General features: G+C 37.1%; 1 protein-coding gene across 4 annotated transcripts in view; it reads left to right on the forward strand.

The window, feature by feature from the left end:
• CDK19 (cyclin dependent kinase 19) overlaps positions 1–17,883 on the forward strand; it is a 167,330-nt gene that overhangs the window by 102,955 nt on the left and 46,492 nt on the right. For all 4 annotated transcript variants that reach the window (XM_045080205.1, XM_004753509.2, XM_013056706.2 and 1 more), the window contains 2 exons: positions 14,483–14,593; positions 16,790–16,930. In XM_045080205.1, the coding sequence (XP_044936140.1) occupies positions 14,483–14,593; positions 16,790–16,930 (252 nt within the window). The remainder of the gene's footprint in view (positions 1–14,482; positions 14,594–16,789; positions 16,931–17,883) is intronic.

Consider the following 17,883-nt stretch of genomic DNA (forward strand, 5'->3'; position numbering starts at 1 on the left):
AATAAAGCCCTTCATGAATGGAAAGGAACAAAGGAAGCCAAAAGCCAGCAAGGCTTAGTGGAGGATGGGGCATGACTGAAATGGAGTAAAAGATGGAAGGAGTAAAGATACATGAAATTAAAGTTTGTGAAATTAAAAAAACACTGACTGCATAATATATAGGGTTTAGTTGCCATGTTAGTGAAAAAAAGTCTTTTGATTTCATTCTCCTGTAGTTCTTCAGTTTTACTTAATTTATGGTGACTGAACTATGCTCCTAATCCTGGCTAATCAATTTTTAGTTATTTATCTACCCTCATCAAACAGGTGATTGGGCAATAGATTGTGTTTGTAACCAGAATAAACACATCCTTTGACACCAAAAAGATCCTAAAATACATGACTTTGCGAATATCTTCTGTCAATATTCTGAAATTCTCAGATAGCCTAGCATTTTTTAAAAAGCCCGTTATTTTGGTGATTTCTTAATAGATAAACAATCTTAACCAAACTTCTTTAATTTTGATCTTATCAATTCCAGAGATTATTAATGTTTAGAACTTAAAATGTGGGGCTGTTGCCTTAATAAATGTATGTAGATTCATTTTTAAAAAATTCACTCATTTAAAGAAATTCAGTCAAGTCTTCATGTACATTGTATAGTGTTTTGTTAATACATCTCTTTAGATTTTTCAGAAATTATATTTTTTCTTCATTATCATTTCAACTAATAATATTTTTTTTCAACTTGGTCATACTAAGAATTGACATATAAAAACCTAGCTTAATATAAGGTGGTTCTTGACTTTGGACTGGAAATGATAGGGTCAGTAGGATTGTTCCTGACTAAAAATAGTATTAACATATAATATCTGAGAGCAGTGGTTTTCAAGCTCTTTTTGACTGTGATCCACACATGTTCTGGCTCTCTCTTGCTCATAATTTATGAGGTACACAGTGTTTTCAATTATTTTTTTCTCCAGTCCCAATTGAGGTGATTTCCCCTGGTGGATGGGAACTGCTAGTTGCAACTGACTAAACTGATTTCTTAATCCATTAATGGGTTATAAGGTGCAGCTTGAAAAACCATATCTTAGAGTAAGTTTTTACAGAAATTAACTTGAAAAATGCAGAACAGTATAATATAATAGGAATTCAAAAAATTATTTAAAGATTTAAAATGAAAAATTTTAAACCTCCTTCTCAACCTGGTGCTTCTGTACAAAAGTAGCTACTATAAATGATTCCTTTTGGCCTTACCAATGTATTGTAATGTATATATTAGCGCATATATATCTCTGTCTTTAAAAAAAATTTCAAATATTTTGTTCATTTTATTTTGTTTTATTTTTAAAAAAAGATTTTATTTATTTATTTTTGTGAAAGAGAGAGTGAGTTTTGAGGGGAGAGAGAGGGAGAAGCAGGCTCTCTACTGAGCAGGGAGCCCAATGTGGGGCTCGACCCCAGGACTCTGGTATCATGACCTGAGCCAAAGGCAGCTGCTTAACCGACTGAGCCACCCAGGTTCTCTTTATTCATTTATTTTAGAGAAACAGAATGTGTGTGTGTGTGTGGGGGGGGGACAGAGAGGGAAGGAGAGGGACAAGCAGTCTTTGCCTTGAGCATGGACCCTGACAAGAACCTGATCCCATGACCCCAGGATCACGACTTGAGGTTAAACCAAGAGTGCGCTCCTCAGCCAATGACTGTACCACCCAGGCGCCCCTGTTTTTTGAATTCTCAAAAGTATCAAAAGATGTTATATATTCTGTTGTATCTATGTCACTTCACATTTTATCTTGGTACTCTTTCCATACCAACAATACAGATCTATCTAATTCTTATTGCATTCTTTTTAATGGCTATGTAATATTCTGCCATAGGGATGGGCCTTTAATTTATTCAGCCAGTTTCCTATTGATACCATTTAGAAACTCTTAAGCTTTAAAATTTTTTCCCAGTCTCATAGATAAAAAATATCTCCATTGCTTCAGCTTGTATTTTTATATTGTGAGATAGTCATATTTTCATACAATTTTTTTTACTATTTTAGTTTGTATTTCACTTTGTGAAATGTCTATTCATATTCTCTTCTCATTGTTTTATTGAAGTGTTTTTTTTCTTAATGATTTTTATAAGCCCTGTAAATTAAGCAAATTAGCCCTTTAATGTTAATGTCTTACAATTTGGTGATCTTTTCCACATTTGTTGTTAGCCTTTGACTTTATTTGGGATATATTTTCTGAACAAGATAATTTTATTAAACTTTTACTTGTGAATTTTATTTAAAAGGAGCTTTTCCCTATAGCAGATGTTTGTTTTAAGTATGACCAGAACTTATGTTGAAGAATTACATTTCAAAGAGGAGGGTCTAGTGAGATTTGACACTTTATATGTATTTTACAGGCAGCCTTGAATGAAGACATTTCAAAGCTCCAGGATTATTCAAAGAAAGCTTGCTTTAAAGTTAATGTTATTTTTTGCATCTGTGCTTTGCTAAACACAATATTATTGAAAGTTATAGTATTTTGAATTATCCTTTTTTTTTTTTAAAGATTTTATTTATTTATTTGACAGACAGAGATCACAAGTAGGCAGAGAGGCAGGCAGAGAGAGAGGGGGAAGCAGGCTCCCCGCTGAGCAGAGAGCCCAATGTGGGGCTCTATCCCAGGACCCTGAGATCATGACCTGAGCCAAAGGCAGAGGCTTTAAACCACTGAGCCACCCAGGCGCCCTGAATTATCTTTCATTTTTATAATGTAGTAATTACCAGGTTCCCCCCCCCCCATTGTTTTAAGATATTTTCCTAAAAGTCACATATGTCACAGTGTAACTCTTTTAAAAAACTAAAGTTAAAACTCACTGGAAATATTTAGGATTCATTAACTCTAGTAGTTGTTTAATATGAAAGAAGTCGTTTATTTCATTGTGGAAACTCACCCCCCTCTGTGTTTGCTTATAATACCTTCAAAGGTTTTTTAAGCAGAGTAGGAAGGAAGTAGATTTTTGTTTAATGGAAACAATACAGTAGACATTTCCTGGATTACATTTTGGTCAGATCATTTAGTAGCTTTACTCATTACTACTGTTTAAATTCCCGTGAGGTCTTCAGGAGCTATAAATGATTAATTTCTTTGAGCCTTGACTTCATTGTGTCTATCTTCCCTGGAAGCATAGCGATGTGAAATATGTTGAGTTACTGGTATTGGTATTTTAGCTATTAATAATTAATCAAAACCTTTAGCTATAAATTGTAAATGTTAGTGCAGTTTCTTGTAATTGTATGGGAGGGGTGTCTGACCACTGATGACATCAGTCATTATGAAAAGCAGAATATCCAGGACAAATGAAACAAGCTCCTTCAGAAAGCGAAACCCTCTCATTCTCCCTGAAGATCTCCACCTGGAACCATCTAGATGGCAGTCAGGGAGGGAGTTGGCAAGGGATGACTTTCAGGGCTTGGTTGCCTGCTTGTATTAAAGAAAAGCTAAACCATATATTTTAGAAGTATAAGCTCTACAGGTACAGTGGTACAGGTTAGGCGTGAACCCAGATAGCTTGAGAGTGCACTGAAGTAAAAATAAAGTTTACTATGGCCATTTAGGATAAAAGTATTACTTTATTGGCTTTTAACTCATCAAATACCAACTTCAATTATCAGGCTTACTAAATTCCTTGTTAGAAATTTTATTTCTTGGTTTTGAAAATATTTTTTCCATGTGGAATAAATGTGATTTAACCAACATATTTGAAAACCAGTTCAAGTACTGTTGCTTTCGTTTTTTTCATTCGACAAAACTTGCTGAATGTCTGCCTTGTGCCAGGTCCTGGGCTAGGTGGTTTTATAAATATTCATCTGGAAAGAAAAGACACATCTCTGTTACACAGTGATAGAAGTCTGCCATGGAAAATTTAGATTAAAGTTTCAATGAAATGGAATTTCATTTTATATGTGCTCCTAAAAGATGAATGATGAAGGAGTTCTTTTTTTTTTTTTTTTTTAAGATTTTATTTATTTACTTGACAGAGAGAGAGATCACAAGTAGGCAGAGAAGCAGGCAGAGAGAGGAGGGGAGCAGGCTCCCTCCAGAGCAGAGAGCCCAATGCGGCACTCGATCCCAGGACCCTGAGATCATGACCTGAGCCGAGGGCAGAGGCTTAACCCACTGAACCACCCATGTGCCCTGGGGAAGGAGCTCTTAGAGTTGGTGTCTTCATGATATGGTGCACTTGCTGGCTGGTGGAGACTCTGGACTTCTCAGTTCTCTTTCCAACAAGCATACTGCCTTAGGAGCACCTTCTCTGACTTCCCAGAGCAGGTGAGCTTTGCTATGTATGCATATTCTGTATTTTTCTTAGTAGCTTCATCATAATTACAATTTAAAAATTATTTCTTTACTCTTTCTCCTCTTTGGTCTCTTTTACGTGGTAAACTTAACCGGAGGCTCCCTGTGCTTGCAGCAGGCTAGGCGCTCATGTTTATTAAGGAATTTTGACTTTTCTTTCTTTCTCATTGCTAGCTGCCTGGTATTTTCTATCATACTTCTGCCTCATCTGCATGTCTTAGGGCAAGGCTTTGTGGGTAATGGGTTGAATTCTGAGACCTGGGGAGCTTATTCGTGATGATGGCGTAGGGAATATCCTTAAGGTAAAGACCACAACATATGGTAGTGATCATACTCCCTTTATCAGGGAAAAGCTCACGGTTCCTTAATTTGGATCTTATCCGCCTGCCTCATTTACAATGCAGTTTTTTCTTGAGTCTCAGCTCCCTCTTGTACTCCATCCCCCGTTTGTTGTGGATGGTTTTGAGTGTTGTGTTTAGGAGTTTGAAGTCATTTAAGATTTTTGGAATGGGAGAGTTAACATTATCAGACATTTTATTTTAGGAAGATATTCTGATGTCAGTGCATAGAATGTATTAGAAGAAATAGGAGAGGGACGCCTGGTGGCTTAGTCGGTTAAGCATCTACCTTTGGCTCTGGTCATGATCCCAGCCTTGCACTGGGCTCCCTACTTGGCGGGGAGTCTGCTTCTCCCTCTGCTCTACCCCTCCCTACTCATGTACTTTTCTTTCTCTCTCAAGTAAGTAAAAAGATCTTATAAAAAAATAGAAGAGATAGGCATTACATCATCATTCATGAATTCATCCAGCATTTATGGAACACCTACCATGTGTCTGGCTTGTTCAAGACAATGGAAATGTAGACAGAGATAGAAGACATAGTCCCTGTACTCCAGGACCTTAAATCTATTAAGGGAGATAGAGAATTAAACTACATCATGATTTTATTTCATTAGTGGTGTGTTAACAAGAAATACAGGATAGATGGAAACAGAAGAGAGATACCCAGTTCTGAGTAGGAGTTTCTGGGAAGACTTCTTAGAAGCAGTGATAAACTCCTCCTTTGTCCTTTACAAAGGACTCTGCCTTTCTAAAACGGCAAGTAGGCATTCATTAGACAAAGAGGATAGGGAAGATCTTTCCAGGCAGAGACAGGAGCATATGTGTAAAGATGAGAATTCATGAGTGATATGGGAAAGGCAGAGTATGTAGCACTTACTTGTTCAGTGGCTGAACACTGATTGATTATAAGTTTTGAGCCTACCTCATTGGTGAAGAAATATTAATGTAACTGCAGTAAATAGTGGACACACTAAGAGGTAGAGGTGGGCAAGTGATGTTCTGTCTTGGATCTGTGGGTTTTTAGGTGCAGTGGGATTTCATGTGGATGTATATATACATAGTTGGAAATTGATATCAGAGTTTAGGGGCAAGATTAGAGATAGAGATTGAGATTTGGGATTCTCCATAAAAGTAATAGCTAACCTCAGACACATGAGTAAGATGTCAAAAGGGACTGCAGAATAGAGAAGGAAAAGAGAACCAGAGACAGAATTATGGAGAATAAGACAGTCCTTTTTTTTTTTCTTTTTCTTTTTAAGCAAGGATCTAAATAAGCAGTTTTTAAATTAGATTTTCCCCCTTCCTCCTTTTACTTCTAGGACAAAAACAGAAGGGTAGATGAGAAGAAAATAAATATTTGTTAGTTTATTTGTTGAAACCCCAAGACTCTAAAACAATGTCCAGAGTCAAAGACAAATTTAGTTTCAGTAATTGTGAAGGTTGGGAAGATTTTCAACTAGGAGCATTGAAACAAGAAAAGATTTTCTGATTACCCCTCATTGAATCAGAAAGCCCTTGGAATTCCAGTTCCCATAGGTTTCACTTTGTAAACTCTTTATTTTGACTTGCATTGGTTTTATTTTCACACTTAAACTTTTTTTCTATTCGCAGTGCTTATAAAAACACTCATAGTCATCTGATTTCAGCTCAGGTCATGATCGCGGGGTCCTGGGATACCGCCTGGTATCAGGCTCTCTGCACAGGGGACAGTCTGCTTCTGAGATGGGTGCCCAAAGCAGGGCTCAATCCCAGGACCCTGGGATCATGACCTACGTCAAAGGCAGGCACTTAACCTAAGGAGCCACGCAGGCGCCCTTAGCACCACATCTCCTTTTAATCAGGTTCTCTGACTGTCCAGACTAATTGATCTCTTCCACTTAGGCATACGGGCAATAACAGCTGTTATTCACCAAGAGCTTATATGCCAGGAGGCATTCTGCATATATTATGTCATTTAGTCCACATCACATTCTTGTTAATAAGAGGTAATTAATAAGAGTAATAACTATATCAAGTACTTAATATGTCCTATGTGTTGTGTTACACAGTCAATGTACTTATATTCATTTAATTCTTACAGATCCTGTGTTTGTTTGGCAGTAGATATTCATTATTCCATGAGGCCAAGAGGAGTTTTGAAATCAACCTGCTTTATATCATACATTTAATAAATCAGGACTGAAACTCAGATCTCAGAATCCTAAAACCCGTACTTTTTGCTTTAGACCTGCTGCTTCACTGTCACCTCTGCTTTGTGGCAGTGGGAGTACTGACCTTCCTGAAGCTTATGACTGGTAATGCAGCGTCCCTAGAGTAAAATGAAGCCAAATAATTTAGGGCCACCTGGAACCAGAGCTGGGCTACTGTTTTGTAGACCCCTTTTCAGAGTAGGAGTGCCACCTGCTGGAAGGTTATAATGCATCCACGCTCTTGGAAGGATCGACTTCCAAAAGGGCTGCTGTCACAGATGTGGACATGGCAGATTTCAAAATGCTAACTCTTAGATTTCAGTTTAGGAATACTGCGGCACTTTAGAGTCCCCTCTTTGCCATAAAGATAAACTGCTTTATTTATCTTCTTTTTTTGTGTATGTGTGAGGTGGGGGTCATACCCTTAAAAAAATGATACACTCCGTGTTTCCTAAAGTAAAGCCGTTTTCACCATGGGAAAGATTGAGAGTCAGATGAATCATATAGTTACTTTCAACAGATCAAATAAGAATAGCAAAATGAGGGAGCCTGGTGGCTCAGTTAGTTAAGTGTCCGATTCTTGATTTCGGCTCAGGTCAGGATCTCAGGGTTGTGAGATTGAGCCCTGTGTCGGACTCTGCATTGGGCATGGAGCCTGCTTATGATTCTCTCTCTCTCCACCCCATCCCCCACCTCTCTCTCTCTCTCTCTCTCTTAAAAAAAAAAAAGAATTAAAAATTGAATCTACTTTGAGATAAGTGAGTTATTGAAGTATAAGAGGACCCTTTCCACTCAGAGACCCTAAAAGAGGAATCTGGAACCCATAGGGGCATCAGAGACTTGGAGAACAGAAAGAGGAGATAAGAGGGGAAGAAGGATGTGTGTATAAAAGTAAGGATGGGTTTTGTAATTGGTAGTTTAGCCCAAGCCTCCCCAAAGTGAGTCAGGATCCTAAATAGTGCCTTAGAGAAAAAAGATTAGGATTGTAACTTTGAATTATTATATGTTTGAAATAGTGAAGATTGGATACTTTTTATAGTCACTAATATGCCCTTGAAGGAAGATCAGATAAAATCTTGGGTTGTTCATTGCACATTCTTCATTAGGCTCCTTTGAGATAATATTAGTACTCTGAGTATCTGCACAGGAGGTGTTATCATTTAGTGTGGAATTTTCACAGGAAAATCACATTATGCTTAACTATTATTTAGATAAGATTAAAGCATATCTGTAGTTGCATGATGTCACGTTGAACAAATATTTGTGTGGCAAGAAATTCAAGTCCATTGGTAAAATGTGATATTGCCAAGAATGAAGGAAAGTACAAGTATGACCATCTCCTCTTTCTTTGACTCCCTTTACAGATCAATCACGTAAGAAACTGTGGTAATTTGATAGTATCTTATCTTAGCAAAACATATCTTTCTGGAGAGAAAGAACTGTCTCTAGGGTGTGTGTGTGTGTGTATATACATGTGTGTGAGTTTTTATTTTTATTTTAAATTTTTAAAAAGATTTTATTTATTTATTTGACAGATCACAAGTAGGCAGAGAGGCAGGCAGAGAGAGAGGAGGAAGCAGGCTCCCCGCTGAGGAGAGAGCCCGATGTGGGGCTCGATCCCAGGACCCTGGGATCATGATCTGAGCCTAAGGCAGAGGCCTTAACCCACTGAGCCACCCAGACAACCCTATTTTTATTTTTATTATTATTTTTTACATGTGTGAGTTTTTAAATAAGAGTAAGTTTTTAAATTATAGGAGTTCACTGTAGAAAACTTGTAAAACAGAAAAATAGAAGTAAAAATCACACCTAATCTCACCACCCTGATACTATATTAATGTTTTGATGTAGTTCCTATTTTATAGACATTCAATATTTTGCAGCCTTTTTATATTACATCACCATATTATAGTGCAAGTCTTTTCTCATGTATTTAAAAACTCTTGGCATATGCATTAGAGGCTACAATATGTGGATATACTGTAATTCACTTATTGGTTTTCTTATTATTTTATTATTGGACATTTGTTTCTTCAGTAATGAGTGGTAGAGAAATTTCCTTTTTTTTCATTTGTCGGCTTCAGTAAATCGGGGTAGAGAATATACTCTTGCGTGGCATTTCTTTAGGGTCTAGTGTAGCCTTCTATTAGCAAACTAGCCTTGAAATTAACCAGTGATGGGATTCATCTCTGTTTTGTTTCTCAGGTGTGTCCCCCCGGTCCCCTTTTCCTGTGTGCATTTTCTTCAGAATGTGGTAGCACTTATTTCATTCGTAGGCCTTTCAGGAAGCACTCTTGTAGCACCCTTTTCCGTTTCAGGTTCTGTGCTGCTGAAATACCACACCCTGAGCTATTAAGAGCTCTGTGTCTGCTCTTCACATCAAGGCAGCTCTCTTCTGCTTCTGGTAGTGTGGGCACTAGTAGAGAGAACTATTCCTTCTTAAGCTTAAAATAGATGTAGCTTGCAGAAAGTCAGTATCCTTAGAAAAACCATATTAGATGTAGTCTGTTCAGGTTTTTTAAAAATCAAAAGCATTCAAAACACCTTTGGAAGGATACCGAAGTTTTATAATATTCCAAGCTATTTACTGGTTTATTCTGTAGGAACTAGGTAAGTTCAGTAAGTTCAGTAGATTTAATTCTTGTGACAAATATTTATTGAGTGCTTACTATGTGCCAGGCACCATTTTTAAGCACGGGAGGTATAAAACCAGCAAAAACTTTGCTTTCATGGGGTTTATAGGTTAATGGAGAGAGACAGACAATAAACAAGATAAAATAAATAAAACAATACCTAGGCCCCCAATTCCTTAAATGAAGCCTCAGGAACCAGATGTGTTTTATTTATTTATTTATTTATTTATTTATTTATTTTTAAAATTTTTTTTAAAGATTTTATTTATTTATTTGACAGAGAGAAATCACAAGTAGATGGATAGGCAGGCAGAGAGAGAGAGAGAGAGAGAGAAGCAGGCTCCCTGCCGAGCAGAGAGCTCGATGCGGGACTCGATCCCAGGACCCTGAGATCATGACCTGAGCCGAAGGCAGCGGCTTAACCCACTGAGCCACCCAGGCGCCCCCAGATGTGTTTTAGAGTCAAAAAATTTAAAAAGATTTTAGAAAGATAATATGGTATATATATTATGTTACCTAGCACCCAGGGAAGCAGTAACCAAACCTGTTAACATTCTTTAGTATAGAAGTATGATCATTCACACTTGGATGAATAAAAACTGTAACAGCTTCACATTAGTGTAAGTGAGATACTTCCGCAAAACGAGTATCAAAGGATAGTTTTCCAAAACGATAGAATTATGATATGATACAGATATAAAAGGAACATATTTGAAGATTTTCTTTAAGTTGTTAAATGAAGGAATGGTATAGCCCATTCAAAGGAGAGTTCTTAGACATATTTATAGATCAGGAATATTAAAATGATAGGCAAATTGAGAACTCGCTTTTTCCATAATGGGAGAGGGAAGTCAGTGAACCTCTCCTGGACAGGACAGTTTGCACGTGTATAGACAAGAATTATCCTGCATTGTTATCAGTTGTCTCTAATGTACAGAGTTGTAAAATAGCTTCGGTAGAATCAGAATCTGATAACCTGAAAGGGTATGTCCTTGACAGTGTATTTTTTTTTCACTGACGTTAAATTTTTTTTTTCCTACATGAGTTCCTAGAAGCCTTTGTTTTCTGAGCTCTTTAGAATTATAGATAAGGAATATAGAGCTGTAATTTCCGACAGTGATAGTGCTTTGCAGAAAAATAAAGGTGTAGAGGGCCGTTATAATTTCAAATAGAAGAACCAGGAAAGACTGCTGAGAAGGGGCCATTGTGAAGAGAATTAAAGTAGATGAAGTTGTTTACCTGAGTCACTGGAATGATGAGGCTGCTAAGTACTGAGCAGTGGGGGGGCAGGGGGTAGAGCATTTGGGACAGAGGACAGGGGAGGTGGAGATCACCACCTCAGTTTGGGTCCTTAGACACTCACGTGGAGATGTTGTTGCGGTTGGATACACATCGCTGGAGTTCAGGGAAGATGTGCAGGCTAGAGAAAAACATTTGGGAGTTCTGCACACCAGTGACATTGAAAGTCCTCCAGATAGATAAGATCACTAAAAACAGGGCTTCTTCTATGTGCAGGGCTCTGCGTTCATCCCCGGGGATACAGGAATGCATTAAACATTGTTCTCGAGGTTTAATGGGGGGAGGGCAGTTTAAACAGTTAAAGCAGTATAAAAATATACCAATATAAATACACCTGAAATACAGATGATTCCGTGAAGCCAAATCTGGGAGTCGTCTTAAATTCCATCACCCTTAGACTTCCTTGTTGGTGACCTGACCATGAGACATGCACAGGAGATAGTCAAAGTGTGGGACCTTTAATACCTGCTGGCTTCTCCACTTACCTCTGTGCCTAGCAAACTTCCAGTGATATTAGAGACCCTTGCTGGGGACACTTCCGCATGGCTTACAAGGCTCACCGTTACTTGGCCTTTGTCTTACCCCTTGCCTTACTTGAATGAATAAAGACTGTAACACTTCATGTTAGTACAAGTGAGATATTTCTGCAAAACAAGTACCAAAGGATAACAGTACACTTAAAAATGGTTAAAATGATAAATTTATGTTATGCACACTTGACCACAATAATAAAAAAAAAAAGAACTAGAAAGGAAAAGACTTAGAAATACATTGCTGCTGTAATAAAGAAAAAGAAAGATTTCTACCTACTAATACTGTATACTGATAGTGGAGGGAATTTCTAGGATAGATTGTATTGAAAGAAAGTTAAGTGCTATCTTTAAGTAAGGACAGATAAAAATATATATTCATATTTGCTTTTATTGGCATAAAGAAACACTGGAAGGATTAACTAATAAAAGTTGTTAGTTCTGGCAGGTAAAGAGGACTATGGTCACCAGGGCCAGGCATGGTCATGAGACATCTCAGTGTATATCCTTTTATGTACTTTTGATTTTTGGACTATGTAAATGTATTACCTATTCAGAATAATGTTTATTTACTTATTTTTTTTTAAATATATCTTTTTTTTTTTTTAAAGATTTTATTTATTTATTTGACAGAGAGAAATCACAAGTAGATGGAGAGGCAGTCAGAGAGAGGGAGAGAGGGAAGCAGGCTCCCTGCTGAGCAGAGAGCCCGATGCGGGACTCGATCCCAGGACCCTGAGATCATGACCCGAGCCGAAGGCAGTGGCTTAACCCACTGAGCCACCCAGGCGCCCCCAGAATAATGTTTAAACGTGGGAGCTAAATTGGTTGCATTGTAGAGGGATCACCAATTTGTACTCACAGAAAACATAAATTTTTAGAGATATGGGTGAAATATTGCTGCATGTGACCACCCTTCCCCCCGGACGAGTCAGAGCCTGGTGTCGATGCAGAAGTGAGTTTCACCTCCCTTCCACTTGCAGGCGACAAAGAGAACGCATTTTGGGTAGAGACTTCATCAAGCCAAACTCTCTAAGTTCATTAATACCAAGAGTCAGAGAGGGGACAAGACATTGCTTCTGCACGAGGGCCTCTCACCAGGGTCCACTGCTTGAAGGTTGACCATGGCAAATAGGGTCATTAAACATTAACCCACTGAGTCTAGGAGCCTAAACCATTCACAAGCAGGAAAACTGGGTATAGTTCTGCATCCCCCACTTTCTCAGATACAGTCATTGATTAGGGGCGTATCATGTCTAACATTTGCATCTGAAGCAAGAGGCAGGCTTGTTTCACCTTTCTTAGGCAGTGGGAGCAGAGGCAGCAGCTGATGCCGAGCACTCGCCTAACGGCCCCCTGCCCTCCCTGCTCACCAAGGGAATAGGACTATTATATCTTCCTTGGACATTTCTTTCCAGCTCTCCTTTCCCACCTAGATCTAGTAGGAAATGTGCATAGAACCCTGAGGCACACTGTGCAAAGTAGAAGGGTATCTGAGGGCAGCCTGACCCATCCTAACTCTTGCTTCTTAGCTGTGTTCTGGGGTAGGTGGCTTGAGGGAGAACCCAGGGAGTCCTACCCGGGAACCATGCCCAAATTATACCTGGTAGAGCGCCGCCTTCCAGCAAGGTGGTCAAAGGGCAGGCCAAGAGAAAAAGCTGAAGGACAGAACCAAACTGAGAGAATTGAAGGACTGGGAAACAGCATTGAAAGTAGTAAAGAATTCAGCAACTGGGAAGTAATTTATAAAACTTCCAGAAATGGAATTCACATGATTTTTTTGGGAAAGATTTTGTTTATTTATTTGACACAGAGAGAGAGATCACAAGTAGGCAGAGGCAGGCAGAGAGAGGGGGAAGCAGGCTCCCTGCTGAGCAGAGACCCCCGTTGCGGGGCTTGATCCCAGGACCCTGAGATCATGACCTGAGCCGAAGGCAGAGGCTTAACCCACTGAGCCACCCAGGTGCCCTGCACAATTTTTTTTTTTAACAGGGTTCCAGCTCAGGCACTTAGGAAGAAAATAATAAAATTATTAAAATGGGTAAACAATTTTTCTCTTGCCTCATTGATCGATTTATATGTCTGTCTTGCCTGTTACACTATAGGAAATGAAGACAAGGGCTTTAGCCATAGTGCACAAAGCATGGACTTTGGAGTTAGGCAGATCTCTTTAAATCCAAACTGCTGTTCTTTCTAGATGTTTGGTTTTGGTCAAGTTACTTTATAACACTGGCCGTCAGGTTTCATGTAGATCAGAGGGTTGTTAGAAGGTTTAAACGAGAGAAAAGCATGTATATCCTACACACAAAAAGTATCCAGTAGAAATTTTGCTTCCTCTTTCTGTATATCCCACAGAGTTTTACGTTTAAAAGACATTTAAAATAGCAAGTTGAGCATGTTAGTGTTAAATCTGAACCCTGGTTAAGGAATGCCCGAGGCAGGCGTGTTTATAAGGCTTTGCCCTCGAACAGCGAAAGTTGTTGCTAAGTAATTTATCAAGCAGCTGCCTGGTACGTGCCAAGGGCTAAGGTTTCACTTGCAGATCTGGTCTGTCTTCTTATGATTTTCTTCTTATTATCAGGGTCCAGCTTCTACTCTGTGAGGGCCTATGCCTTATTCTCTATATTTATGGGACCTCTTCTCCACACCTTTTTTTTTTTTTTTTTAATCAGTGGGAATGAGAGTCATTACCTTATACTCCCTGCTTTTCTAAAAAACCTCAAACTCGTATTCTAGGCATGGGTAAGTATAGAGATTGTTAAATCTCTTTCCTTCTTTTTTCACATATTTACTGAGTACCTACTGTGCTAGGGTAGAAAAAACCAGAATTAATACATGATTCCTGCCCTTCAATAGTTAAAAAAAAAAAAGCACATTCCAAATTATATTTAATTACTTCATGATAAGATATTTACTTTTGTTTACTGTTTTATATTTTACTGTTTAAAATGATCCCATTTTGAAAACACACACATACGTGTGGAAAAAGAATTTGAAGGGTATGCACCAAGAGGGGGCAGAGCTTATCTCAGAGGAGGGGTATTTTTTTTTCTTTCATTTTGCTTATCTGGATTGTCTAAATTTTCAAAGATTTCACTAGAAAATGCATCATTGCCCCCTGCTTGCGAACAGGAGAGTGACCCCCTCTCTTCCTCTTGCATTCAGCTTTTGCGAGAATTGAAGCACCCTAATGTGATCGCCTTGCAGAAGGTGTTCCTTTCTCACAGTGACAGGAAGGTGTGGCTGCTCTTTGATTATGCGGAACATGATTTGTGGGTAAGTCTAAACTCGCTTTATTTTTAGGACTCTTCATCTAGGTACGGAGAAACAGATGTATGTAATGCTGTGTATTGCTAATGCACGTGAAGGAAAACTTGCTTTGTTGACCAGAGTTTAAAATAAGTATTAAATGCAAATGCAGATTTAAGAGAACTCAAGCAATAAACGCTGTCATATACTGAGAAGATGGTATTTGTAACATTCAGAAATGTCACTTGAAAAGTGTTAATGTGTGTGAGACTAATTTTAGGCAAGTCATCAAAGACAGTTTACTGATAGTGTGTAGTGAAAATTGCTTTCTTTTGTGGTACACACACTAGTTCAAATTTCACCAGTTATGTACTTGTGAATAATTTCTCTTTCTAAGTTAAGGTTCAGTCTCTTGCAGCATTTTGCCAATTATAAAGAAGTATATATGTATAGTTTTATGAATGTTAGCCAAAAACTCTAATTCCAAGTTTTTAATGTTAGAAATCAGGGTATTTAAACATTTTACCCAAGGAGTTGCTAAAAGTAAAAAATATTCAGACATGGCAGTAAGTCCAAATTTTTGGTAGTTAAGTTTTGACTTAACATAGTGTGGCGTGTTATTTATAAATATGGCTCATCTGTTTTGGAGAAACTTTAACAGACTTACAGGTCTTGAAGGAACTTTAAGAATTTATACTATTATAGGACATTGACAAGAATGTCCAGTGAATTTTTTTCCTGACTGATCATAAAAATTATGTTTTCTCCATTTCTCTGTATCCTTTATATTTCTCTCAAGATTTATTTGATAACATTCATTTTGAATATCAGTGATGTGAGGAAAAAACCTGTAGCATGTTGGAGTATCAGGTCCTGTAGACCTGTTGTTTGTAACATGATGGTCCCCAGCCGCATGTGCCTGGTGAGCACCGGAAGTGTAGCTGGTCTAAATTGAGATACGCTATAAATATAAAATACATACTGACTTTTGGAGACTTGGTAGGAAAAAAATGAAAAATATCTCATTAATATGTTTTATATTGACTATATGTTGACATAATGTTTTTAATATGCTGTGTTAAAATACATTACGTTAATTTTACTTGTTTTTTTTTTTTTTTTTTGATGTGGCTATAAAATGTTGAAAGTTGAAAGTTCATACTATATATATATATATTTTGGACACTGTTGCAATAGTATAAACCCTAATTTTCTATTAGTTCTTTAAATAAAGTATATATTGTTGAACAGTTTATTTAAAAAAAATAGCAAGAAAGCAATGTAAATAGCTTAAAATTTTTCCATGCTATCTGACCATTTTAAAGTTAGTGGAGCAATGTTACCAGTGTTGTTTAATAGGGGCTTAAATGGCCGTTAATACCCATTATGTCATGTTTTGCATTGGGGTGAGGTGGAGATGTAGATGCAGGTTTGGGGGACAGGTAGCATTTCTTCCCTATCATTATAATGTTTTCATGACCTACAAAATAGCATATGGATGTAAACATATGAATATGTTGATGTAGTTGTATTTATTTCAGTGGGATTGGATTTCCCATTTTTCTCTCCCTCCTCCTTCCCAGTGATTTCCTATTAAATATTAACTACTAGGAATGTAACCTAATTTCACGCTGTGCCAAAGAAGGTAGAACTTTCTAATAATTCAAATGCACATATAGTCAATGACATTACACAAATGCTCTAAGTGCTAACTTTTTATAGTATGGTAAACATATAGAGGCATTTGGGTGGCTTAGTCAGTAAAGCATACAACTCTTGATCTTGGGGTTGTGAGTTCCAGCCCCATGTGTGGCATGGAGTTTCCTTTAAAAAAAAAAAAAAAAAAAGAACAGTAAAGATTCAGAGGGTCTTCTTTTTTTTAAGTCTTTCATTCTGTCAATAGAGAATACAACTAGTGCTATTTTTATGTAAGCTTTTAAGTATCAATGCTTTTTATCTTTTAGTTTTATTTAATGAAAATCTTGATGGTTTCAATAAATCTAGTCATTATACCCCCAATAACATTGTCACATTGACTGACCACCAATACAGGTTCTATTTGGTTGACCTTAGTATTCAAATTATTTTTCTTTGCATCATTATTGGCATTGAATAAATAATTTTTAAATGTGGAGAGTTCATTGTAGACTTGTGTTTTATTGATATAAATATTAGCAAATACTATATATTATTTTGAATGTTTTATTTTTTTTTAATTTTTAGCATATTATTAAGTTTCACCGTGCATCAAAAGCAAATAAAAAGCCCATGCAGTTGCCAAGATCTATGGTTAAATCATTACTTTACCAGATTCTTGATGGTATCCATTACCTCCATGCAAATTGGGTGCTTCACAGAGATCTGGTAAGTATGTTTTTTTAAATTGATCAATACGATTTTTTACCTTCTCTTAAAAATATTTTTTCCTCTTAGTGCAATTATTATAAACATTATTGTAGAAAATTTTGAAAACACATATAAGCAAAAGGGAAGGAAATAAAATCACCCATAAACCTGCAGTTAAAAGATTACCGTTATGAACATTTGGTGTTTATTCTTCCATTGTATTTATGCATGGCTATAAAATGTGTGGTTTTCAACAAATGATTGGTATAATCTTAATGGAATAGTCATATGTGAAATAAGTACCTTTCAATCCATTTTTTTGTATTACTGCTCATTATTAGTAAAAACATTAATAATTAAAGATTGAGTTCTCATTGTTTTTTTTTTCCTTAAGAGCTAAATTGAAATAATGACATTGCATCCAGTGAACAGAATGTTATCAGTATTATCAATAAATGTTATCAGTATTATCAACAAATCAAATGTTTTATTTTACCTTTTTTTCAGTGCACATGTAACAAACATTTATTAATGTCAAATTCTGGTTATCTTTGCATTACTGTCACGTTAGTTTGTGTTGGGGAGATCTTTTTGGTTTGTTCAAGAGAAAACATGGTTACTGAATAGTTACTGAATCGTAATACCCATGAGTTTATAATTGGAAATTTTATTCCCCAACTCCCCTCAGAGAAGTGGTTCCATGATCATTATTTCTTAGGCTTTTGGCAATTCTAGGGATATGGTAGGGATAAATCTAGGTTGACTCAGTTTTGCTAATTGAGGAGAAAAGTATTTGTTATAGAGAGGAGTGAATATATAAGGACATCTAGTTAGTACCCCTTGCTGTCTGACTTGACCATCTCTTGCTGTGACATTGAAGTTAAGTTGAAGCCCAATGAAGGTAACCACAAAGAGGGACTTCCCAATTCAGTAGAAGCATTTCACCTCCTAAATTTGAACTGTTCCCAAAG

Source organism: Mustela putorius, unplaced genomic scaffold, assembly GCF_011764305.1.
Source record: "Mustela putorius furo isolate JIRA1106 unplaced genomic scaffold, ASM1176430v1.1 tig00000450_pilon_pilon_pilon, whole genome shotgun sequence".
Lineage (NCBI taxonomy): Eukaryota > Metazoa > Chordata > Mammalia > Carnivora > Mustelidae > Mustela > Mustela putorius.